Source organism: Petaurus breviceps, unplaced genomic scaffold, assembly GCF_028583685.1.
Source record: "Petaurus breviceps papuanus isolate PSGF00001 unplaced genomic scaffold, PetGlider_PUasm1.0 90604, whole genome shotgun sequence".
NCBI classification, from domain to species: Eukaryota; Metazoa; Chordata; class Mammalia; order Diprotodontia; family Petauridae; genus Petaurus; species Petaurus breviceps.
In genome coordinates, this window is record NW_027187285.1 from 3535397 (window position 1) to 3563071 (window position 27675).

A 27675-nucleotide genomic window follows, 5' to 3' on the forward strand; every position below is an offset into this window, starting at 1 on the left:
AGGGCTGGTGCTCTATTCATTGCTCCACCTAGCCGCCCCAAAAGGGTCAAATGTGATGCATTCCATGGATTCTAAATTGTGGAATAACATTCACTGGAAGTCACAATGTGGAAGTAGCCACTAGTGAAATTTGGGCAGCTGATTTCACTAGGTCAATTTTGTTGAAATTGTAAAGGAAAGCTTCCCCCCCCCCCCCTTAACTGGTGTGTCTCATGAAAATTTATGAAAATTTCATTCTTAGGAGAGAACTAGCTGGGGTTTTCTCCGGGGTAACGTCTACCCCTTGGTTTGTTTCCTGAGTTTTCATCTCTGATCCAAATATCAACCAGACAGAACCCTGATTAGATGAGCACAAGCACATTCAAAGTGGCATGACTGCGGACTTTCCTCGGCTCTACTGGCATAAGCTGGAATCTGATTTCCTCTCTGCCTTCTGGTTTAGCAGAAATTCAGGGGGGTAGAAGTTTCCAGGTGCAGGGAAGGCCTTTTTTTTTTAACTACCCTTTGCTCATTATTGTGTAGATAAGGAAAGCTTTGTGAAACATAGAAATTACGCTATAACAGCTCTAAGTCCTGCCAAAGGGTAGAGGACACTGACAGAAAATAGAAAGTGGTGATTTCACCCCTTGCTCCCCAAACTTCAATAACAACCAAGATAATGACAACACCTCAAGACATTCACTTATGTAGCACTTCATACTTTTCAAAGCTAGTCCACATCTAACATCTCATTAAATTTTCACAACTCTTATGCAGGTAGATAGTTTAGATAATAAGGTTCTGTTTTGGACAGGGAAACAGAGGCACTAAAAAGTTAAGTGACTTCTCTTTGGTCATACAGTTTGCTACCAACAGAACCAGAGCTAGAACCCAGGTCTCCTGATTTCTAATCCAGGACCCTTACTACTCTTCACTTCTACCTGACAATAGAAGATGGGGATAGAGAAGTCTGCTTTTTCTAGGTCCAGCAGAGGAAACAAATGGATTTCCCATTAGCTGTATATTTGCCCTGGGATTTAATTTTAAAAGTTTACTTGATCACTAGAATGTTTAATGCCCTGAGACCTAAAATGAAATGAGAGGACAGTATTGTGTCTCTTCATTACAAGCTCTGGATTTTAGGAAAGTTAGTGATTTTACTGATTATTTGGATACAATTCTGGAACATATCTACATCCATCTCTTTGGCTCAATTTTCCTGAGTTCTGTTATTTTAGGTTGATGTCTGATTTTTCTTCTTCCTTGAGAAAAATAGTGGTTAGTTTGCCTAGAGAGGGGATTTTATGAATAAAGCATAGCCATAAAAGTTAGAAGCCTGACTACAGCGATAATTTTTCTTTTGAAAAAAATTCTTTTCCCCAATTATCTCCATCCTTCTCAATCCTATCCCACCCATGTCCTACTCCAACTCTTCCCACCCCATCCACTATGCCCTCTAGAATTCTAGTTCCATAGTGAACAAACTAGCCTTCATTGTGGACCCCTCTCTTTCACACACACTTCTTCTATCTACTGGACCTCTATGAGAACTGGATCTTCTCTGATGAAACTGCATCCTTGCTGTTCTCTCCAACACAGGCTATACCTTCTCTTATACCTCTAACACTAATCCTGGAGTCAGAACAGTCCTTGTTCTCCACTGTTATTTTCAGCTTCCTTCACTCAGCCATATTTCCTCTTTTGAAATTCATTCAATCAAAATTTTTCATCTACCAATTCCCCAAGTCATTCTCCCTTCTTTCTCAAGGAAATCAGCATCCGGTTCACCACTTTCTGCTCTTTCCCAATTTCTGTCCTTAATATCCACACCAATATGCTCCCTCACGCTCCTTGACATCCCATTACCTTGACAACATCATTACCCACAAGTGTTCCACTTTCCTAATTAGAAGCTCTAATGTTCACTTATCTGTTCACAGTGTCATCATTATTCTTTGTTCTAAATGTATTCATCCTTATCGACACCTCCAATCCCTTCAACCCTTAACGTTTTCTCAATTCATTACCTCGCTCAACTTTCACTTTCTTCTCCCTCAAATCTCAATCCAATAATTAGCCATTTTACTTCAACACTGTCCTCTTCTCTCACATTCCTTGCTCCCTTGTTGTACTATTGTTTTTCTCTTGCCAAATCTCAGCCTTAGATTATTCCTACCGTGTACTGTCTCTTCTTCTTTTCAAAAGCCACTGAGGAAGTCTCATAATCCTGTGGACTGGATGCATTAAAAATTAATGTTATTCAATCTCAATTAGGACCTCACAGCAAGGAAGTATTTTTATTTCTCCAATTGATTCCTTATCTCACTTCCCACAGAGGATAGTCTAAACCTTCTCTCCTCTCCTCAGATCTTCTATACTTCTCCCTCTTCCTTCTCCCTTAGCTGAGAACCTTGCCTCTTACTTTACTGAGAAAACTGAATATGAGCCATTGAACATGAGCTACTACCTTTTCTTCACTTTTTTTATATTTCAACCCCTCTTGACACTATCTCCTAATCTCTCCTCTTTTCTCCCTGTAATGAACAAAAGGGTGGTCTTTCCCCCTGCTAAGGCAAATACTTTTGAAACCACACTTGATAAAATATTTCAAGCAAGTTTCTCTGATAAAGGTCTTGTCACTAATATATATGGAACTGAGTCAAATTTATAAGAATAAGAGCCATTACCCAATTGATAAATGGTCAAAGGATACAAATAAAATTTCAGAGGGAAAAAAATCCAAACTATCAATAGCCTTTTGGAAAAAAATGTTCTGAATAACTAATAAATACAGAAATATAAATTAAAGCAACTCTAAGGTTTCACCTAAATCCATCAAATTATCTAAAATGACAAAAAAAGAAAGGTGACAAATGCTGGAGCATATGTGGGAAAATAGGTACATTAATGAACTGTTGGTGATGCTATGAATTACTATGCCCAAAAAGCTATTAAATTCTGCATAAATACCTCTATTAGATCTATACTCCAAATAGATCAAGAAAGAGGAAAAGGGCTTTATGTACAAAAATATTTATAGCAGCTCTTTTTGTGGTAGCAAAGAATTGGAAAGTGAAGGGATGCCTATGAATTGGGGAGTGACTGAACAAATTGTGGTATATGAATGGGATGTAATACTTCTGCACTATAAAAAAATGATGAATGGGCTGGTTTCAGAAAAACCTGGTAAAACTTGTATAAATTGATGAAAAGTAAAGTGAGCAGAACCAGGAAAACAATGTATTCAGTACAATATTGTAAAGATACTCAACTCTGAGAAATTTAGTGACTGATCAATATAATGACTAATCATGATTCCAAAGGACTCACAATGAAACATGATATCCATGTCCAAAAATAGAACTGATGGCCTGACAGTGCAAAATGAAGCACATTTTCTTCTATTTCTTTTGTTTTTTTTTTCCTTGGTACATGGTTAATGCAGACATTTGTTTTGCATGTCTACATGTATTTGTATAGTTTTTATTTTTCTTGTCTTCTCAATGGGTGGAGGAGGGAGAGGGGAGAGACAGGGAAAACTTTGGAACTGATAATAAAATAAAATTGAATTAAACAAAAAAAGTGCACTTGATTTTATTATCATCTATCTTTATCCTAACACTATCTTTTCCAACAGATTGAATCCTCAAACCCTCTCCTCTTATTCTTCAACCTCCTCCAATCAACTGATTTCTTTCCTATTGCCTTTCAATATGAAAAGCACTGTCTCTCCCATTCTCAAAAACAAAAACAAATACAAAAATGAGAACCATTACCAGACTCCATCATTCTATTTACTTTCCTCCTTTCCTCAGCCAAACTCTTTTTGCTGCCTTCACTTTCACCCTCTTAAACCTTTTTCAATCTGGCTCCTGATTTCATCACTCAACCAAAATTGCTCTCTTTAGTTATCAACGATCTCTCAACAGTCAAATCTGATCATCTTTTCTCAGTCTTCATTCTTCTCAAATCCTCAGCTGCATTTGACATTGCTGACCTTCCTCTCTTTTGAGATAGTCTTTCCTCTGGTCTTTTCATTCTACTACTCTCTGGTTTTCTTCCTATCTAACTACTCCTTTTCAGTCCTAGTTTTTGGCTCACCATCCATACCATGCCCCTCAGTTATAGGTATTCCTCAAGGTTCTGTCCTAGGACTTCTCTCTCTGCATTTTCTCTTGGTATGCTCTTCAGTTCCTATGTTTTCACCTCTTGTATCTCTATGCAGATGACTCACAGTGGATCTACATGTCCAGCTCCATTTTCTCCCTGATCTTCAGTCCCATATAACCAATATTCCACTGGGCATTCAATACTAGATATCCCAGAGACATCTTAAACTCAACTTAACCAAATTGAACTCTTTCTTTCCAAACTTATTTCTGTCAAAGGTGCTACCATTCTTCCAGGGACATAACTTCAGTATTATCACAAACATCACTCTTTTTCACAACACAGAAGCAATCAATTGCTAAATCTTGTATTTTCTGCCTACACATTTCTTGCTTCTGACCCCTTCCCTCCATTCACATAGCCACCACCTTGGTTTAAGCCCTTATTGCCTCTCAACTGCATCCTAATTGTTCTCCCTGCCTCATTTCTCTCTCCACTCTAGTCTATCTTATTCACTGTTGTCAAATTAATTTTCTTTGTAGATGACCTTCTCAAGGAGTTTAGCCACAAAGTCCAGAAGAGATAGATGATGATAGCTCTCAAAGATGGACTGATTAAGTGAAGGTTATTTTGAGACCGGGGAAGAAATGGGCATGTTTATGGATGGTAGAGGAACTGGCAGACAGGGAGATATTGACAATAAGTGAAAAAAATGATGACAGAGGAAGCAATCTATTAGAGGAAATGGGACGGAATGGAATTGTAGATAGTGGGATTACTCTTGGTAAAGAGTAAATTCACATCTTCATTTGAGACAGGGCTAAAGGAGATATTGGCAAAAGGCATGAGTGATGTGAGGAAGAGGGGAGAAGTGGGAGATCACAGTAAAGGACCCAATTTTTTCCCTGTAAAATGTGAGATAAGATTTTCAGTTGAGAGGGTAGGAGAGGGAATCATGGGAGGTATGAGGAGGGACAAAAATGTTTGCAAGAACTGCTAAGTAAAGTGGGATAGTAAGTTGATAAGTGAGGTGTATAAGGATTGATTAGCAGCATTGAGGGTCCAGTTGAGGCTTGTAACATAAATTCGTAGTGGTTATAGTCAGGAGAATTACATAATTTCCTCCTTCATTCAGCAGCCATGTGCAGGAGCAAAGGTGATAAATTGTGAGAGTGATCCAAGGTTGAGGCTTAGCAGAGATTAATTGGTGATATGATAAAGGGGCCAGGAACTCAAGAGAATCATGCAGTGTTGAGTTGAACTGGTTCACCAAAGGATCAAGATGTCGAAAAGAGGAGAGTAACTAATGCAACGGTGATGGCCAAAAAGAGAAGTGAAAAGTTAAGGAATTGGAAATCATAGTGTGGACAAAAGAGAAGGGTGTGATAAGGGAAGGCAGAGGGTGAGATGAAAAGACAAAAGATTATGGTCAGATAAGAGGATTTTGGAATTCTTGAACATGGAGATGGTGCATTTGTGAATGAAGGTAAGATCAAGGATGGGGCCATCTTGTATGTGGCTGGGTGGGGTGGGAGGAGTAGGCCATGGGAAGTAAATAGTTAGAGGAACTCTAAGTTAGGGTGTTGGAGGGAGAGTCAGTAAGTATGAAATCTCCTAGTATGAGGGCAGGAATTGAGGAGAGAAAAATTGCGAGCCAGGTACTTAACTCTAAGGGAGGTCTAGAGACAAAAATGAACCGGATTTTGACTGGTTGATATTGATTGGATGAATTTCAAAGGAAATGTTACTGAGTGATGGAGGCCTGGGGAAAACCTGGAAGTGACAATTAGGAACAAAGAATACTCCAACTCCCCTACCTTGACCAGTGAGCTGAGGAGAATGAGTGAAGGTACAGCCAGAAATGTTGAAAGGAAGGACAGGGAGGCTAGGTCATCAGGAGGGAGTCAGATCTCACTGAGTATTAGAAGGTGTAAGGAGTGGGGGAGGAAGGGAGATTTAGGATGAAGGCAAGTTTGTTGCTTATGGAGCAGAGGGCACAGTGGAAGGTGGGTAGCATTTGGTTGGGACTTCTGGGGGGAGGGAGGAGAGGATTGAAGGGGATGGGAAAAAGAAATTGGGTGGTCGGGGGTAGGAGATGGGGTTTGGATAATAACCTGCGGGGGTTCAGAATCACTGCGATGTGCGGTACGACCAGGTATGAATACGTTAGAGTGAAAGGCGCCACTTTTCTTCCCAGAGGGAGCTGGTTGGTAGTCAGACAGGAAGACAATGAGGGAATGGAAATCCTCCAGTTTTCCTCTTGAGACAGGTGCAGCAGAAGGAAACCTCCATCCCCCTTCCCCCCACATCAGAGGAAAGGTTATTCCTCTCCTCACCAGAGGGTGCCCTCACTGATGACTGGAAGCAGATTGGCCTGGTGGGGGCGGAAGGAGGTAGAAGTTGCACAAGGTTCTTTGCCACCTTCCCTCAGGGGACAGACACAACAGGAGATGGAAAGCACTTGGTCAGGTGAAAAATAGTTCCTCTCCTCACCTGAGGTTGGACATCAGGCTAGAGCAGCAGGAGAGGGAAGGACATTACTCTCCCTCAGAGACCCAGCCAACTTCTAGCCCTCCCATCTCTATGCACTGGCTGTGCCACATACCTAGAATGCATTCCCTTCTACTTTTGCAGTAATTTCTCTTCAAAATATAGCACAAGCATTATTTATTTTCTGCATGAAGCCTTTCTTAATTCCCCCAACTTCTAGGGCCCTTGTGCCCACATTAACTTGTATTTATTTTGTACTTATTTATTAACTTTCTGTTTATGCTGTATATTTTGTCTTGTCTCCCCCATTATAAGCTCCTTGTGAGATTATTCTTTGTATAACCTTAGTGCCTAGCACAAAACCTGTCACATAGTAATGATTTGTAAATACTTAAAATAATTGATTGGTATAACCCCCACATTTTATTTAGTTTCCCTCATTTTATAAGTGAGGAAAATGAGGCCCAGAAGTTAATCAGCAGTGGTAGGATTTGATCTCATGACTTCTGATTCCAAATTCCATCACCTTTCTTTTTTTTTTTTTTTGCTTTTTGGAGGGCAATTGGGGTTAAGTGACTTGCCCAAGGTCATATGGCTGTGTGTGCGTGTGTGTGTGTTAAGTGTCTGAGGCCAGATCCAAACCCAGGTCCTCCTTACTCCAGAGACGGTGCTCTATTCACTGCGCCACCTAGCTGTCCCTTATTTTTTCCTTGCTAGCCTCTATAAAAGTCCTCTTTCAACCCTTAGGCATGTGATTATGGGGAAAAGAATGGACTTCATTGACCCGTACATACAAAAGTATTTATTGCAGCTCTTTTTGTGGTGGCAAAGAATTGGAAATTAAGAGGATGCCCATCAATTGGGGAATGGCTGAACAAGTTGTGGTATATGAATGTAAAGGAATACTATCATACTATAAGAAATGAGGTGCAGATGGATTTCACATTTACCTAGAGAGACTTACATGAACTAATGTTGATTCCATCGGTTACAATCCTTTTTTACAACCTGACTAATGTCTAATATGAAAGTATTTGCAGATCCTATACTTCATTGTATGCTGCCATGGGCGGGGAGAGGGGGGTTGGGCAGGAGGGAGAGAAAATTTGAAACTCAAGGGATCGTGGAACTGAATCTTGTAAACTAAAAGCAAACAAATTAATAAAGAAAAAAAAGAGAAAAACCACTACAAAAGAATGGATTTCATCCTTTGAGGCTAAGGTGGGCCCTCATCTTTGAGCAAATTGAAGAGTCCTCTAAAATTGAGGTCTAGGGTGGGTGACAGAAACTAGGGAATCGCTTTTACCTGCCCTGATGCAAGTTTTATCTTCTCTTGGAATAAAGAATAAATGTAGCCACTAGATAGGATCTAGAGGCAGGGGTGGGGAACCTGTGGCCTTGAGGTCACATGTGGCCCTCTAGGTCCTCAAATGTGACTCTTTGACTGAATCTGAACTTCACAGATCAAATCCCCTTAATAAAAGGATTCTAGAGGCTTCCTAAGGCAGAAAGTGCCTTAAACTACCAATCAACAGGTTGTTTGGGACAGTTGAGGGTGACATTGCTTAGGGGATGGCCTTGCCTGAAGGGTGTGTTAGCAATCTGATATAGGGCCGTCTCTGCAGAGCTCAGAGTTCCATAAGTTCCCATTCAGCACCTCCCTTGGTTCTGAATGGGCAGGCCTTAGAATCCCCATTAATGAAGGACTTGGAAAAACTGAGTACATGTGTGCATGCACGTGTGCATGCATGTGGGGGAAGGAGGCAGGATCATGTCCTATGGAGACTCACTGGGTAAAAAAAACCAAACACTTTTTTAGAACTCAGTGTGACAAAATAATAATTCCTGTGTCTATGGCACAATTTATCAGTGATGATCCAATTCCATCTTTGGAGTAACCACTAGTGATGGGAATGTTTTTCCCTTTTCTCTTCTTTCCTTTTTATCAAGCCTGAATTTTGCACCAAACTTCCCCACCAGTCTGCCCTTTCTTTTGTCCAGGGACCAGAAAATCATCTGGAAAAAAGCATTATCCTTTGTATCTCCATTAGTCTTCTCCTTGCTAATATATCCTGTCAACATCGGACTAAGCCACATTTACCCTAGTTCCTGGCATGCAGTAGATGCTTAATAAATGCTTATTAACTGACTGCATTGTCTTTGGGCTAATCCAGAGCTTCGGTTCATACCCCACATTTCCTCTCCTCGGTCAGTTACTCGATAGTGACACTATCTTGGCATCCCTCCTTGTTCTTGTTGGCCTTTAATTTAGTTTTACACATCAGGTTTCCTGTGAAATGCGGATAAGACTAGAACCCAGGTTTCCTGCTCTCAAATCATAGTTCTTTCCATTAGGCTAACCTACTTTTGCAATGAATAAGAAGCTCTTTGTGCATCTTATATGGCAAGTGTACCTGCAGCCTTCTTCCTATGAAGCAGAAATAGGGTAAACAGGAGCAGTGGGAATATGGGACTCATGAGAAAGAAAGGAAATTAAGGAAAACTGAAAATGATGAGTGAAATATTAAGGCAGTAGTAGTTAGATGCAGCTGAAATCAAAGCTAAAGAACAAAGGAGACTGTGTTTGCCTGAGGAAGGTGGCAACAGCCTGAAGCAGCCACAGGAAGTGACTGAGATGAAAAGTTGTCCAGGACATACATCATCAGGTCCATTCACTTCAATGGGAGACACATAACCTGGATTATTGTGATCAGGTTCAGGGCTGTCTGACTAAGGTAGAACCTCTGAAACTCAGAGTCACCTTTCAGCCCTTTGAATCATGGAGAGATGCATTTCATTTTAAATGCCAGAAGATACCTTTTTCAAAAGTTCTCTAATGCACTGGACATTTGGAAAACATAGAGTAAGTTTTAGAAATTGCTGTGATTTTGCTTGGCTTTATTAGCATGTGTTAAAAGTCATAATTTTATCCAAACACTACCAGAACATTTATTGTTCTCAATAAAGTGCTTCAGGAAATAAATGCAACTTATTAAATTGGACATTCTTTTCTATTTCATAAATTCTGGATACAATCAGGAGAAAAAAGGAGAAACAGAAAGCAGTATTAAAAATTGTTGAGAAGCTTAGTTAAGAACTTGGGCTATATACACAAGACCATTTTCCACTGTTGCCAGTGTCTTGCAGACTAAAAATTGCATGTGATGCAGAAAACAGTATTATCATAATAAATACATTTTTTCATGAAATTCAGAAGAGCTAGTTTGTGGTAAAGCACTTTTAATTTTCCTATTTGTATACACCCATAGGCAATATCAGTTCACATAGTTTGAGAGTGAAAATGGTATTTAGTGGACTTTTAATACTGATGTTATTCTGAAAAAATACTTTTTTTCTTTCCATGTGATGTCTGGATTGTCTTAGCATTTTATTGTTGGTCTGTTTTAATTTGATAGTAACTTTGGAGTGTTTCACATTAAAAGTTTTAATCAAGGATGTTTTTAGTGCTAGAAAAATTGCCATCAATTGAATGTGTTTTAAAATAAGGCTTTATTTCCAAGAAACTAGATTTTAAAAAAATACCCCCAGGTTTTTCCCATATTTGCATTTTGATCTCTCTGTAAAATCCAGATGTTTATTTTAATAGACTTTTTTTTCACTGATGTCCTGAAGGAATAAACATTCATTATCTCTGCATTTAAATCAGGGGATCTCTAGGTGGCCACATTCAGAGTAGGGAAAAAATGAGGTTAAATGCATTTTTTTTTTTTGGAAAATGCTCTATTTTAGCCAAACTGATAAACTCTATAAAGGAAAGTGCTGGATAGTAACAGATTAGTTTATATCCTAGTAATATTTAACAGAATTGGGTAGTAAAATCCTAGGTTTTTTTTTTTCCTTTGACCTGACTCTTCCAGGTTTGCAAACCTGGTTTCCTTCAAGAGATCTCCTATTTGAAGGAGAGCCAGATTTCTCCCTCTAATAGTCCACTGTAACTTGCATTATGTTTTATGTAAACACTTGGGGACAAGTTAACCCACAGCTTGGAGAACATTTTAAGCTAAAAGCTATTAAAGAGATAAGATATACGTATTGTGCAGAGAGAATACATCTTCAGTCATCATGAAGATATTTTCTCTTCCTTCTCTGGATATTAAGTTCTCCATCCTTATTCATAAAAGTGCCTGACTGCACCAAACAGTTACTAAAGCCCTGATCTCTTTCATAAAAGCACATTGTTTCAATTCCTGGCTATAAAATGCTAATTATGCTTAGCAATGCTCTTGAGAAAGACTTCTTTTTAAACTGTTTAACTCTTTACCTTGAGCCTTCTGAAATAGCTTAACTTTGGAGAAAATAAATTCATTTCACAGTGATATATTCTGTAGGAAGTGCAAATATTAGGATGCAATGAATCATCAAACTCAGACTTGCCAGATTCCCTCCATTTTATTCTGACAGCATTTCTAAGAAATGACCTGATCTGAAATGGTCTTGCCTAATCACTGTCCAATGGCTGTCACTTACCATGCTGATCTTAAGACTTGTACACACAGGTGCAGGAGATCTGGGTCTTCAAATGTGACTGGCAAGTTCCCTAGTGAGTGCCGGCACTGGTTCTTCTCTCACAGTGCTTTGCCACAGAAGCGTCACTATCAGTAGTACCATGACATTTCCCCTTGGATATTTTCAAAAACTTAAGGAGAGTTACCCCATCCCTTTACTAAGGAAGCCTGAGAACTTAATTGGGCTGAAAAAGCCACTAGTACCTGCTAATATTGTGCGGCAGTAAGATGCTAGCTAGCACCATTAATATTGCCTGTGATTCAGGTCATCTAGAGTCATATTTTCTTTCTTCCTCTCTTCCTCCCTTCCTCTTCCTTCCTTCCTTCCTTCCTTCCTTCCTTCCTTCCTTCCTTCCTTCCTTCCTTCCTTCCTTCCTTCCTTCCTTCCTTCCTTCTTTCCTTCCTTCCTTCCTTTCTTTCTTTCTTTCTTTCTTTCTTTCTTTCTTTCTTTCTTTCTTTCTTTCTTTCTTTCTTTCTTTCTTTCTCTTTTTAAAGGAAATATGTAAGTTAAGTTTGAGGTTCAGAAATGCATATATTTTTACTTACAAATATTCATCTGACCAAAATTCAACATAACCTTTATGGAACACTTAACAAATTTTTGTTTTTAAAATAACATATCATTCAAACTGTATATAATTCAGTAAAGTTTTCATACAGCAAGCAATGCTTAAACCCTGGAAAATCTGTAGAAAAGAGATTTTCACACGTAAAATAAGAAAACAAAATTCTGAGGTATTCCCTCACACATACACACACACACACACACACACGTGCGCACACACACACATACACACACCCACACTCACACACAAAGTGGCTGCAGCATAGGCAAAAAATTGTAGGTCCAAAGGAAAATGACGATTGATTGTTCTAATAGAGTCCAGGTAGCTCAGGAAAAAATAAACACAATAGTCCTCTGAGTAAGTTACTACCTTGAAGAAGGTTCTCAAGATGTATCTGAGATCTATTCTACTAAATTGCTTTTGCAAAACAGCTCCCTGCACGTGAGAGAAACTCAGTCCAAGGTGACTTGTGCAAATATAAGGAACCCAATGAGGCTATTTCCTGTTACTCCTTAAACAAAAGGGAGGGGGCCTGAAGACTCGCTGTGTCTCCCATCACGCAAGATACTGTTGCAGTGCTGTCTTTGCTCTGAAATCACAAACAATGAATTAGTGAGGACTTGTGAAATTTTCATCTAAAAACAATCAGATAAGTCATAATTTCATATTTCAAAATGCAGAAAGATAGATAATAGGCATCACTTTAAGGAGGTAATGGTGAGTACTCTTGATCAAGCCAAATTGCTGGATTTAGGGGAATTTTATCCAGTGGCAAAGTAAAATGTACATAAAAGGGAGCTCAGAACACCACATCTTTACAGAAAAATAATATTATGGGAAAAATATAATCCCTCAAGAGAACTTTTGAGTGTCCATTTATGTTATACCTGGTTTTTCCCTACAGCTTGATTCAGGACAGGGAAATTCCTTTGAAGTAATTAAAGGAATTAAAAACAAACAAACAAACAAAAAACCCCAAAACTGGTCTCACTGATATATTATAGTTAGGACAAAAATCATATTATCTTTTCCTGACAATATGATTCACCTACATATCAAACAATTAATTCACATGGGTATTCAAGGTAATACGAGCCAAAATAATTTCAAATTTCATTAAAGCTGTCTGATACTATTTTGTGCTAAATTATTGCTTTACTATTCAAACACTAATCCCCCACATAATCTCTTGATGATGCTAGATTTCTACAGATCATGGAATACCATAATCACTGAAAAATCAAAATTGTGGGTCACCTAGAAGGCAACAGAGATCATAGTGGGTGTAAATAAGACTGTAGGATAGGACTGATGACATACAAAGAATGGCATGGTACATTATTATGCAATTTTAAAACCTTCATATTAAGGTACTTACTTATCACATAGGTTTGTATCTGGTGATTGGCTGAGTTTGTGTAGAATATCTACAATGCCAATATCTCGTAATTTATCTTGCCGTTCTTGTGAACCTGGAAAATAAAACCTCAGATATTACTGAGAGCATTGTGTAGTAGAAAGATGGCTGGCCTTAGAGTTAGGAAGAGCTGGATTCAAGTCCTACTCTGAACACATGCTTATGTGTGTCTTTGAGAAAGTTGTCTAACTGCCTTGGGCACCAAACAACTTTGTGAGACTCTTAAGTTAGTTACAGAGCTACTCATACGACATCAGGGCAAAAAATTTCTTTACCAGGATTTCCCCACACTGATGATATCACAGGTTTATCCCAAAAGTTAAAAAAAAAAAGCACTGATTAACTTCTTCAAAGAAGATTTTTAAAAAGGTGAAAAATCAATGATCTCTCACAACATCTCCCTGGGCGTTGATGAGGTCACCAAGAGAGAATATAGAGAGGAAAGAAGAGAAAGCCAGGGCAGTGCCTTGGAGTACACACACAGGTGCATGATATGGATGATAATCTCTAACAGGTGTTGGCCTCTTCATCAGAGTCTGTAATAAAGGCGAAAAGAATGGAAGAGAGGAGTTATGTCAAGGGATTTTGTAATCAGAACCATGGAGAAGAGGGAGCTCAGGGCAAATGCCCTTATTTTCTCAGTAAATATGAGGCAAAATCCTCAGCTAAGTAAGTAGAGCAAAAAGGTGGTGTAGGAGAGGTTGACAGTAGCTACAATAAGAGGCGAAACAGAGAACCTTGGTTCTCTAAGGAAGAATACAAGGATTGTATTGATTTGATAAGCGCCCAACTGAGGCTGTATAACATAAATTTGTAACAGAACTTGTCACAACAGTTACATGACTTCCTCTAGTTTCTCTTCAGTGGTACCTGAGGAGGGTAGACAGAACGATACATAGCTGGGGTTGGGTTGGGTGCTAACAAGTCAAAGAGGCAAGGGATTGAGAAGAAGAGACAGTGTATTATTGAGATAGTTATGACTAAGATTGGGAAAGGGGAAAAATGAAGCCAGATGATGGCCTGGGAGAATTCTGAGCAATAGAGGGACTGGAGATTGCAGTGAGGACAAAGAATCGGTTTAGGATGAGTGAGGTATAAGGAGAGATAGAATAATAAAAAGTTAATAAATATGTGAGCTAAGTGAAAGCAAGGAAGCATTTTTCAGTTATCTGGTATCGAGGTTCTCTTTCCTTCAGTCTATTTTATGTTTATATTAGTGCATACAGTAGGTAAATTAACCTTCTTCAAACACCATGCCCTCCTCAAGAATCCATAGTGACTCTCTATTGCCTATATATTAAATTCAGATCATTCATCCTCATCTTCAGAACTCTTCACTGACTGGCTCCTTCCATTTCACCAACTCCATTTTCCATCATTCTGCAACCCATTTTCTTGGCTCTGTCATGGTTATTAATCTTTTTTTAATCTATGTATGACTTGCTTATTTATGCCTTGGTATACATCATTCTCTACAATTAGAATATTCATTGTCCTGTTGTTTGTTAATCTATAACTTCATCTACTTCAAAGCTTATCTCCAAAATCACATCTCCTAAGAATATTCCCTTGTTATTAATCTTCTCACCTCTAATCATATCCTTATTCAATGTCTGGAGTAGTTGTGTACTCAGGTTATATGTTATTGCTTAAGTTTTCTCAAATTGCTTAAGTGTTTATTTTGAGGCCAGTACCAAATCTCATAATTCTTTATGATACCCCCAAAGCATGTAGCTTTGCTCTGAACAAACCGGTCTTCCTGTAGCCCATCTAGCTGCATGGGCACAGGACCCATTTTTATTTCATAGTTTAAAAGGATGTCAAAGTTTTTCTAGGGAGACTGGAGCAGCGTCCAAAGCTAGAAAATCAATCAGAAAATGACTTTTCCTCTCTTTGTCTAGAAAGGATCTTGAATACCTGGTGCTTTCCAGATAAAATAACCTCACAGAAAGTTTTTGCTTCAGACTTTCCTTCTTTAAGACAGATCTTACAAATCTCTCTTACCTTCTTCTTCATTCCATATGAGGTTTGATATACAAAACATGGCAGCAAGCTGTAGTTTAACATGGGAATGACCCTAAATGACAAAAACAGAGGTATTGTACATAAAACTGTACTTAAAGTAATCAAGTCCTGAGAAAACCACCAAGTTATTAGTACTTAGAGTACTCAGCACAGAAGCATCATTATAGGAATTCTATGCTGGTACCTTGTTATTATTAGATAACTATTCTTATTATCACCAACTAGTAGCTACATTATACTTGCTCTGGGTAAACTGTAGGCTGTACCTAATCAAATTCATAATGGAAACTACTTGGAGTCATTATTGTGATTTTATGGAAAATTATGGTACCTGTGAGTTATTTATTATTCAACACTTAGTCCTCTAACATAAATTTAGATATCAATTTTGTATTTATCTTTTCCAAATACTTATTTCATGCAGTTTGCTTGTTTTTTTTGATTCAGAGTTGGTAGGGATAGAGAACATTACGTGTCTGTACTTCTACAAACATTAAATGTTTTAAAATGAGGTATTGTATTAGTGGTTCATTCAACCTGCACATCTTACTGAAAAGGAGGCTTTACTTCCTTAAATTGGGTCAAACCAATACTGTTCATTTGGAAAGATACCAAAGTAAGTTATTTATATAACTACTTCTCAAAATCTTAAATCTAGGCAAGAAAAATAAAAAAACTATAAGGAACAAATTAAAAAAAATTAACTATACAAAAGACATTAAACCTGGGCAATCACTAAATGCATTACTTTGAGAAGTTTTATTTAAATTAGCTACTACAAGCTTGAATTTGGGGTAAAAAGAGTAGAATTTTAGTCCACTTAACCTTCTGAAACATCAATTTCCTCATCAATAAAATGATGATTAAAATTACTTACTCCACCTATCTCTACGAAATTGTTGTGAGGCTCCAATGAAATAATAAAAGTAAAGCTTTTTTTAACTGTCAATTGGTATATGAACATAAGCTATTATATCTATGACTTAAAAAAATCTTTTATTTATTTATAATTTTCAACATTCATTTCCACAAGACTTTGAGTTACAAATTTTCTCCCCGCCTTTCCTCTACCCCCCATTCCAAGATAGTGAGCCTACTGAATACCCCTTTTCCCAATCTTCTCTCTCTTATATCCTCCCCCCTCACCCCCCCCCCCCCCCCCCCCCCCCCCCCCCCCACCAACTTTCTAGTAGGGCAAGCTGGATTTCTATATCCTAGTGCTGTATATCTTATTTTCCAGTTGCATGTAAAAACCAATTTTTTAAAACATTTATTTTAAATCTTTTAATTCCAGATCCTTTCCTTCCTTCGGTCCTCACCCACCCCCACTGGAAAGACAAATAATTCAATATAGGTTGTACATGTGTAGTTACGCAAAACATGTCCATAGTAGTTATATTGTGGAAGACTAACTATATTTTCCTCCCTTCTAAATGGCCCCCCACTTATTCTATTTTGACCCTGTCCCTTTTCAAAAGTGTTTGCTTCTAACTACCCTCTCCCCCAATCTGCCGTCCCTTCTATTATCCCTCCTCTCATCCCCTTCCCCCCTACCTTCCTGTAGGGTAAGATACCCAATTGAGTGTGTATGTTATTCCCTCCTTAAGCCAAATTCAATTAGAGTAAGGTTGACCCATTCCCTTTCACCTTCCTGCTCTTCCCCTCCATTATAACAGTTTTCTCTTGACTCTTGACTATATGAGATAATTTACCCTATTCTATCTCTCCCTTTCTCCTTCTCCCATTATATTCCTCTCTCACCTCTTAATTTTTTTTTCAAATGCTTTAACTTCTAATTTACATCATTCATTTCTGCCAGATTTTGAGTTACAAATTTTCTCCCCGTTTTTCCCCTACCCACTGCCCCAAAATAGCAGTCCCACAGGATATACCCTCCTCCAATCTGCTTTCTCCCATATTTTCTCCTATACCTCTTTCGACTTTTCCAGTGGATCTCTATGCCCCAGTGCCAGTATATCTTATTTCCCAATTACATGTAATATAGTATTAATAATAGTATATATACATATTTAAACATTTGGTTTTAAAACTTTGAATTCCAGATTCATTCCCTTATAGGTTGTGCATGTGTGGCTAATGCAAAACAATAACATAGTAGATACATTGTAAAAGACTGACTATATTTCCCTCCCTCCTATCCCACCTCCCATTTATTTGTTCTATTCTCTACTTCGATCCCATCCCTTTTCAAAAGTGGGTGCTTCCAACTTCCCTCCCCCCAGCCTGCCCTCCCTTCCATCATCCCCCCTCTCATCCCCTTCCCCCCACTCTCCTATAGGGTGAGATAACCTATTTAGTGTGTATTTCATTCCCTCCTCAAGCCAAATTCAATGGGAATAAGGTTGACCCACTCCCTTTTGCCTTCCTATTCTTCCCCTCCATTGTAAACCATTTCCCCTTGCCTCTTCTATATGATAGTTTACCCCATTCTGTCTCTCCCCATCTTCTCTCACCTCTTAATTTCACCTTTTAAGTATCATCCCTTCCTGTTAAATTGGTCCTGTGCCCTCTATCTATGTATGTTTGTAAACATCTGCCCATATACCCTCATATACAGACATATATATTTCTAGTCCCTTCAACTATTGAGAAAGGTTTCATAAGTTACAATTATTGTTTTTCCATGTAGGAATGTTAATAGTTCGACTTTGATAAGTTCCTTATGATTTCTTTTCCCTGTTTACCTTCTCATGCTTCTCTTGCTTCTTGTATCTGAATGTCAAATTTTCTATTCAACTCTGGTTTTTTCATCAAGAATTCTTGAAAGTCCTCTATTCCACTGACTGACCATATTTTCCCCTGAAACATGATACTCAGTTTTGCTGGGTAGGTGATTCTTGGTTTTAATCCCAGCTCCTTTGACCTCTGGAATATCATATTCCAAGCCCTCATCCAGAATATCATATTCTGATCCCTCAGTGTAGAAGCTGCCCGATCCTGGGTTATCCTGATTGTGTTTCCACAATATTCAAATTGTTTCTTTCTGGCTGCTTGTGATATCCTCTCCTTAATCTGGGAATTCTGAAACCTGGCTATAATATTCCTAGGAGTTTTCTTTTTGGGATCTTTTTCAGGAGGTGATCAGTGGATTCTTTGAACCTCTATTTTGCCCTCTGGTTCTAAAACATCAGGGCAGTTTTCTTTGAGAACTTCCTGGAGGATGATTTATAGGTTCTTACTTTGATTATGGCTTTCAGGTAGTCCAATCTATTTTCCAGGTCAGTGTTTTTTCCAATGAGATATTTCACATTGCCTTCTATTCTTTAATTTGTTTGGATTTGTTTAACAGCATCTTGATTTCTCATAAAGTCATTAGCTTCCATTTACTCCAATACAATTTTGAAGGAATGATTTTCTTCAATGAGTTTTTGAAATTCCTTTTCCATCTGGACAATTCAGCTTTTTAAGACTGACTTTTTTTCTCCTCACTGACTTTTTGGGCCTCTTTTGCCATTTATTTTTTAAGGTGTTATTTTCTTCAGTATTTTTTGGGGGGGTCTCCTTTAGCAGGCTCTTGACTTGCTTTTCATGATTTTCTTACATCACTCTCATTTCTATTCCCAATTTTTCCTCCACTTCTCTTACTTGATTTTCAAAATCCTTTTTGAGCTCTTCCATAGCCTGTGACCAATTCATATTTTTCTTGGAAGCTTTTGATGCAGGAGTTCTGACTTTGTCTTCTTCTGTTTCCATGTTTTGATCCTTTTTGACCCCAAAAAGGATTCCATGGTTTGCTTGCGCTTCCTCTGCTTGCTCATCTTGCCAGCCAATTACTTGGCTTTTGACCTCTTTGCCACAGTAGAACTCCGATTCCAGAGTGGAGAGAGCTGTGTCCCAAATTGCTGGGGTTTTTGTAGTTGTCAGAACTGTTGTCAGAACTATGAGGAGGGTGCCCTCTCTACAGCCACCACAAGCTCTGGCACACTGGTGTTTTTCACCCCAGGACCACAACCCAAGACTGTGACCCAGATCCAAGCAGGTCAAAGTAAGAGCAATTAACCTCTGAATGGTTGCTTGGTCCCCCTATGATCTGCAGGCCAGGAGCTTCAGAAGCATCTGGTAGCCACCATCATGCCTCCACCATGTCTTGCCCCACCAGGGGCAGGGGCCAGACCATGCTCTTCTCTCACCCAGTTCCAACAGAGTTCCCTAGTGACCTTTTACTTTCTCTTTGGCGTTTATGGATTGAGAAGTCTGGAAACTACCACAACTACCAGTGATTCACTCTGCTGAAATGTGCTCTGGCTGGTCTGGGCTGCTGGTTGGGGGCACCCCAAGTCTGGGCCCACGTAGCTCAGGCAGGATTGTAATCGGCTCACGTGGGACTGTGCTCGGCTCCCAGCCCGGTGCGATAGACCCTTCCTCTTGGCCTGTCAGGCTGCCTGCAGCAGGAGATTTGTTTCTCTCTGTCACTTTGTGGGTTCTGTAGCTCTAAAATTTGTTTAGAGCCATATTTTACAGGTATTGGAGGTGGTTGGTTCAGGAGTTTAAGGAAGTTCCTGCTTTTATTCTGCCATCTTGGCTCTGCCCCCATCTATGACTTTTATTAGAGCTATGTTTCAACTTTTTCTGTTTGTTTTTTCACATTCTTTCTACTATATAAAAAAGGCTGACTTTTTTTGGGTGGAAATCTGAAAAATGTCTCTTTATCTCTATTTATTCTGAAACATTTAGATAAGAAGATTCACTGGGTTGATTTTGACATATACATATATGTGTGTATGTATGTATGTATAAATAAACATTTCATAGAAGAATTCTCAATATTTCACTTAGGAAGAAACCAGACACTTCTTAAAGTAAGTTTGTAATATAACTGTGATACAGTCAAGGAAAAGGATTAATTAGATGAACAGTTTTAGGGCTTTATAGTTCTAATTAAGTCTCCTTCCAATCACTTAGTTCTTAATTTTTTTTTTTATTAAATTTTATTTTTCAATTAACAAGCATTCATTTTCTCTCCTTTATTTACATCTCTCCTCCCTTTCAAACAAAACCAAAAAACCCAAATCCTTGTAATACATATGGATAATTCAGTAAAACAAATTTTCATATTGGCCTTATCTAAAAATTTAATCACTCTTCATTTGGAGAGATTTTCTATTTGAGTCCTCTTAAAAGAAAAAGGTCAAGTTCTTCATTCCTTCACTTAGCAAATAGTTCTTGAGTGCCTACATATGTACAGATTCTTAAATTTGTTACAATGATATTATGTGCTTCCATTAAATTATTAAAATGAACTATTTTAAAATATGTTTGCACAATCTGTGTTTTCAAATAGTGGTGGTACTAGTATAGCTATCCTACCTCCTAAATTTATAAACAACAAGAAAGAAAACCCTTTCTCTTAAAGAAAGAAGAAGGCCATACATACCATGTAATGTTTAATTTTCTGCAAAATGTCATCATTGGTCATGATGAGTTCTTTTGCTGTTGTGCCATCTGCTATGTTGGCTAATATACATAATGTCTGGAGGAATAAAGAACAGTTATTTGAATAATTAAACTTTTAAAACAATTTTGATACTTCATGATTTGAACTTTCATAGATTTTCTTCCTCCAAATGTAGAACTTTCCTTTTTTTTTTTTTTGAGGGGGGAAAGCAAGGCAATTGGGATTAAGTGACTTGCCCAGGGTCAAACAGCTAGTAAGTGTGTCAAGTGTCTGAGGCTGGATTTGAACTCAGGTCCTCCTGACTCCAGGGCTGGTGCTCTATTCACTGAGCCACTTAGCTGCCCCACAAATGTAGAACTTTCTTGTCTTTGACACTGAACCACAATAAACAAAAAATGTTTTAGACTAAAGAAATTTGAAAAACCCGTGGTGCTCTGTTCACGTAGAAACTAAAATAAAATTTTAAATCACCAGTTCTATATATTTCACATTATCACAATGTAAAAGAAAAATATAATTTATCATGTTACTGTGAAGACAAAATTTGCCTTAAAACCCCATTTTTCCTATGACTTGATAAGTAGCTTTTAAAGTAATAATTTTAGTACAACAATGAGCTTTAAAGGGGAACCCTATGTGATATTTTTAGTGACTACCACAAAAATGCTTTAAGTACTTTATTGTTATTAATATGTTCTATTTCTATAGGAACCATTTACATTGGCCCACTGTGGCTTAATTTCACAAGGAGGAGATGAGGAAGGGAGCCCAGTCACTTCTTTATCAGTAAAGTAATTTCTCTGAAGGTCTTTTATCCCCTGATAGCTGATAGATGTTGTATTCAATGATCCTGACCAGGCTTCTCAGAGTCTTTAGAAAGCTTCTCTACTTTCTGGTAGATCAAGTATCTGCCTTGTCCCCCAGCTATATTAGGGATGCCTCTTGGAGGCTCTAATAATTTTCCTGATCCTTGGAGAGGGTATGTATGGGCATCCCTAACATGGGGTAGGGGATGACAGGGCACAGACCCTATGTCCATCCTTCCATCCACTTCGCATAAAAGCTCATAGCTTTTACAACACAAGCATATACTATTCTGCATGTTATTATAATGGTGAATCTGCACCATCCTCCCAAGATCGAAAATCCAAAGAGAGCAGAGAATATGTCTTACTTATCTTTATGTCTCCCTCACCTTAACTCCCAGAGCACAATGCTTTGTATAAGGAAGGGTCTTAAAAAGTGGCTGCTGAATTGAAGCGAATCAGCTAGGAACGTCCGAGGCTATGCGCTAAAAGCCTTTTGATGTCTCTGTTGGTACAAGGCTGAAGTGATTCTCTCACATAACAGCTGAACATAGTAATTCCAGCTTTGTGGAATAACTGAAATCACACATCCTTTCCTCCATATTTTATTCCACACATTCCCATTCATTTCACCTTTTCTTTCTCTAGCTATAGAATAAAGTAATAGTAATTTTTTTGTCATCAGGAGGCTGGCCAACAGGTGGATTTTTTTTCAGTCACAGAGACTCACGAAGATAATCAACTACAGTGTGAAGAGGTTGTAATTCATTTTAGGACAGGGAACGTTCCCATTGATGAAATTACTAGTTTTCAAAAATGTTCTGTCCCAGGAACTTAAAATTCCCAGGACACAAAAAGGAGTTTTAATTAAGAAGGACTTTAAAGGAATCTATATCAGATATCTTTTCGGGGGGGGGGGGGGCATCCAGGTGGTGCAGTGGATAGAGCATTGGGCCAGGAGTCAGGGGAAGACAAATTCACATATGACCTCAGACACTGCTTGGGGAAGTCACTTAATTCCTTTGCCTCAGTATCCTTAACAGTAAAATGGGAATAATAATAGCACTGATCTCACAGGGTTATTATGAGGATCAAGAGAGAATCAAGAGATCAAGAAATAATATGTAAAGTACTTATACAGTACCCAGTATACAGTAAGTTCTACATAAATGCTTCTTCCTTTCCCCTTCCCTTTTTAGTGAATGAAAATGATGGGAGGTGCAACTTTGTGCCTTTTGACTAGTAATAAGGAAGGCATTTCAAGGCCCTGTGGGAAGGTGAATGATAATGAAGAAACAAACAAATATCCAGAAGGTCTAAAAAGAGCTAGAGAGTAAATTTCTTGTCCCTTCATTCTGCTTTACCTATAATTGCAGATGACACCTGGCTATCCCTACTAGCACTCATAAAAGACAAGGATGCCAATAAATCCTGGGGATGCTCTCCTCCCCAGAAGACCAACTAAAGCTATTTAAAGATATGAGCATGGCAGAAATGGTTGAGAATACAGATTTTATTTTGTTGAAATTTATTTTGTTGACAAATAGTTAAATACTCAACTATTTGTTTGAAATGGATCACTCAAAAATTAATGATTACATTGGGCAGGAAGAGTTGAAAACTGGGAATGACTGAACAAGTTGTGGTATATGCATGTAATGGAATACTATTGTCTTATAAGGAGGTGGACTTCAGAGAAATCTGGAAAGACTTATATGAACCAATGCTGAGTGAAGTGAGCAGAACCAGGAGAACATTGTACACAGTAATAACCACATTATCTGGTGACTGACTTTGATAGACTTAGCTCTTCTCAGCAAAGCAAGGATCTAAGAAAACTCCAAAAGACTCATGATGGAAAATGCTACCCACATCCAAAGAAAGAACTTTGGGGTCCAAATGCAGATGAAAGCATACTATTTGCTCTCTTTTTCTTTTCTTGTTTTGTTTTTTCTTTCTCATGGATCCTTCCATTAGTTCTAATTCTTTTTTACATCATGACTAATGTGAAAATGTATTTAATATGAAATGTATAAGTAGAGCCTATCAGATTGCAGAAAATTTAAAACTCAAAATCTTATGGAAGTGAATGATGAACACTAGAATTAAATTAAGTATTAAAAAAATAAAATGAAAAAACTCTAGTAATCCCCTAAGACACTAAAAAAATTGAAAGCAATTTATATATACATATACACATATAGGTATGTACCTATACACATATATATGTCATATATGTGTATGCACATGTGTATGTATATAAGAGTTGACAGATGTCTGATTTATGTGGGACAGCCCAATATTTTAGTGCTTTATCCTATGACTGACAATTTGGAACACATACTGGCCATTTGGGGATCCTCATCAGACACAACTATCCACGATGACTGGCATAAAATACCCCATCCGTTCCCCCTCTGCTTCCATTCTCCTGAACTAACCTCAGTCAGAACATGTCCTGTATTTAAGACTAAAACCTGGCAATACTAGTCATTTATGAAAGCAAAGTAAAAATTACTTACTTAAAAAAAAAAAACAACCCAAAAACTGTTTCTCCCAGTCCTCCTCTTCCCTCATGTTACAAGAGAAAGATTCAGAACAGCAAGGTTTATAAGAACTCCACCCACCAAGATGCAAGCAGGCAAAAATGACAATCACAGGTGGTAATCTAGTCCGGTTCTATTTTCTTTCAAGTTTTAATGCATATAAAAGAAAGAGAAATTGAAGAAGAGAGATGGTAAAGGAAAGTGAAGCAGAACAGTGTTATTATGTAAAAGAGTTTGAGTAACTTAAAACAAAATGTATATGCTCTTTCCCCTCATCCTACAGGAATACCCAGGAAGACCCAGAACAGCAAGCAGACATGGTCAGTACCAAGGGAAATACATGAAGCATCCTTATCTATGGATGGTTTAAGGTTCTTCTATCTTAAGTTATCTATAGTCAAATTATGAAAAAGATACTGAACACTTGATATGCTTGTTAGAGATAGGCCATCTTTCTAATAGCTAAAACAAGACAAAGGAATTTTTAAACAAAATTTTTTGAATAGGATAAGAAAATTTTTATTTATGTTGTCTTGGATGCTATTATTTCCTAAAGGCATTATAACACAGAAATACATGCTTAGACTTCAGCATGGCAAATTTCAGATATATTTTTCCTCCAAGATGGACACAGTTCAGACTATAAAGTATCTTATGAAGATGACACTATTTTGGGAAAAGGTAAGCAAATGCTATGGCCAATGTGGCATTAAAGCTTGGGACCACTAATAAAATCCACAAGTAAATAAAATTTTATACTTCAATACTATTAGAAAGGAAGATCAGGAATTATGTCCAGTTGAAAAATCATACACATATGCATACCAATGGCCTGAAATGTGTACACTGATGGTTCAGAATTAATGTAACTCTAACATGTTTTGGTCTGGTTGGTACTTCCAATGGAAGTGGGAATGAAATAACAATCTTCTATGGAAAGCAGTTTCCTTCAATGATGCCATTTTCCCCCTACTAAACAAAAGGACAATGCAACGAATCTAACCAAGATTGTAGCCCAAATCTGCAGAATACACAAGAGTTTCTCTCATTACTTTCTTTCCTTCACTAAGAAAAGAGACCAGGCAGATAATTCTGCAGAGGAAAGAAACTCCTCAGTCCAGAACTTCAGTTATGTACAACTTGGGACAAAATATCTCACACAAACCATGAAAATTCCAGATGCTAGAGCTGACCAGAGCAGAAGTCAGATGTCTCTTTAATTAGGTTTAGTCTATTCTCTCTTTTCCTTCTCTTTGATTACAGTTTTATAGACTAATTGTTTATGTTCCCTACAGCCTCTTTCCTTTGAAAAACCTCCAAGAGATCTTTCTTCCCAGCCTGTGATAAGGATGAGCAGGCCCTGATACAGGTGGGCAGAAATGAAACAGAGGCTTTGGGTGGTTTGCCTAAGGTCACCTTAGTGGATAGCACTGAGGATATAATCCAGGTGTCTGGACTCTTTGTCCCTAAGAGCATATGCCTTTATTAATATGTGGAAATATTTACAGAGAGAAATGAAGCAATCAGAGAAAGACCTCAGGAATAAGTCACCCAACAAAATCAATTATGATCTCAGCTATAAGAATAATGAGGACTCAACAGATTCTGAGTTGGAGAAGACAAAATGTTGCAGACTTCTCTCCTGAAGAACTAAAGAACTGAGTGTGCTTTGATTTAAGTCAAAATTAGCATAAAAAAATGAAAACCTGACAGTCAGTGAGAAGGTATTTCCAATGTTGTTTAAGACTAGGTAGACCCAAAGCCAAGTCAAAGAGCTGAAGAATGAAAATTTTGGAGCCCCGAAGAAAAATTGAGAGCTCCAAGGTCTTAGATAAAAAGATAATCTTTTAGATGTATAGAAGAGACAGAATTAACAGAGGACATGATTCTGTTTAGGAATTATTTCCTGCCTCTGTGGGAACAGAAAACAGAAGATGATAAAAAGGGAGTATCTTTTGGAGCAGATGTATTATTTAGATAGTAAAGTGAAATTCCAATTTCAGATCATTAGGCATTTGCGGCAAAAAGATCACACTACCTTGAATCTTCTGGGCCAGGGGTAGACAAGCCAAAGTTTGTGGAGATAATGATTACAATAACGAAAAACCCAAGAGAACAGAGGATGTGGTAAAATACCATGCCACTGTAAATGCAGCTAAAGGCTCAATTGAATAAACAGCTAGTTTTCCAAGGAACCAGTCCTTAAGGTTAAACAAAAACTTGGGAAAATGAGGCACTATCTGAAAACACAGGTGAAAAATAAGGAGCACTTGATATAAAATAATGAGGTGCATCTTGGACTACAAATAAGGCATAACATTTAAACTGTCAGCATTATTCCTCCAAAAGATACTAACCATATGCTTGTGTTCTAAAGTGATAAAGAATAACTGGATAGGAGTAAAGGCCACATAAAGCCATTATCTATATGACACAACAAAGCCAGTTTTTTAAACAGACTAATTAGCCATTTCCACTTGTAATTCTTTGTTACTTCCCTGTCTTTGTTGATTTTAACCTTTTAGTTGTGAGCTGGGAGTAATAAAAGAAAATAATACAGAATTAGGAAAATAATCTGATGCATTCAAGAGGAAGCAAGAGACTGAAGAGAAAGAGTGGATCTGGCTATTTATATCACCTGTTAATTGTCCATCCCACACCCTCACTAACCCCCCACCACCCCCCGCTGCCCCTTCTTTGCTTGTGCTATGTATGCAGTAGGGCAAACTGCTGTTATGGACTTTTCTGTTGTAGGATGTGGAAAGAAATCGCCTTCACCAGTATTCAATAGCCCTTTTCCTTCTCCTAAGGGAAGGCTGCTCCCACTCTGGCACCCCGACTACTCAAATACCTGAGCGCTGCCAAAGAGACTGACATGGAGAAAGGAAAAGAGCAAAAAAGAAAGGAAAAAAGTTATAATAGCAAGAATAAAAAGTGACAGCATATCATATGTTGGAGCAATAAAAGTAAACAAACCTCTTTTGTTTAAACTAAACAATAAAAGTAAACTAAACCACTAAACACCAGTGAGGTTGCATCAATTTTACAAGCCAGGTTCATGTATCTCAAATTATTTTTGTCTAGCCAAAAAAGCAACAAATCTAAAGAATGAAATATGTAAACTATTATCCTTAGGCAAGAGCAAACTCTATATAGTCTGCTCAATTTGGAAAAAGCAGAAGCTGAGAAATGGCTTCCCTAACCAATTCATAATCTTTGCTGAGCACAAAAAGAATTGGGCTAATGTGTCCTAATATTGGGTATCATGAACTATAGTTAACTTAAAATTATATATATACCCATGAATACTTACACTTAGGCAATATCTACTAATTCTAGATTCATTTGCTTTTTCTCCAGCATTAAATTTGAACATAAACTTTTCCCCTGTTCTCTTTCCACCATGTAGGTAATTAACATTTTGATCTGATATTTTTTTCAACATCTTATATTGAAAAGCCCAAGGTAGATCATCCCTGTAAAAATACAGAGGTGATGACACTGATACTGACAAGTAACAATGAAAAATGAGAAGGTAAAATTACTCACTTGTGAGAACTGTTTTGTGATGGTGAATAGGCATGTTTCCTATCCCTGAGTGTCTGAATAGCCTGGATATGAAAGACTGTTCCAGGTGTCAGAGTCACTAAACTGAATGGTTCTGACCTTACTGTAGGATCCAGCCTCTACTTTCAGTATTCTCTCTCTAATCCCCCTCAAAAGCCATCCATTTCCAAGTGAGCTATTCATGATTTTATGAACAACGCCCTCCTTTTGGCCACTATGCATTTGCA

The 27675-nt window shown here is 37.9% G+C and overlaps 1 protein-coding gene across 3 annotated transcripts in view; it reads right to left on the bottom strand.

The window, feature by feature from the left end:
* Positions 1–10070: 10070 nt before the first annotated feature.
* ARMC8 (armadillo repeat containing 8) overlaps positions 10071–27675 on the bottom strand; it is a 131516-nt gene continuing 113911 nt past the window's right edge. For all 3 annotated transcript variants that reach the window (XM_069063901.1, XM_069063900.1, XM_069063899.1), the window contains 4 exons: positions 20509–20604; positions 15093–15165; positions 13050–13143; positions 10071–12260 (listed from right to left, as the gene is read on the bottom strand). In XM_069063901.1, coding sequence (XP_068920002.1) covers positions 12227–12260; positions 13050–13143; positions 15093–15165; positions 20509–20604 — 297 coding nt within the window. In that variant the 3' untranslated portion in view covers positions 10071–12226. The remainder of the gene's footprint in view (positions 12261–13049; positions 13144–15092; positions 15166–20508; positions 20605–27675) is intronic.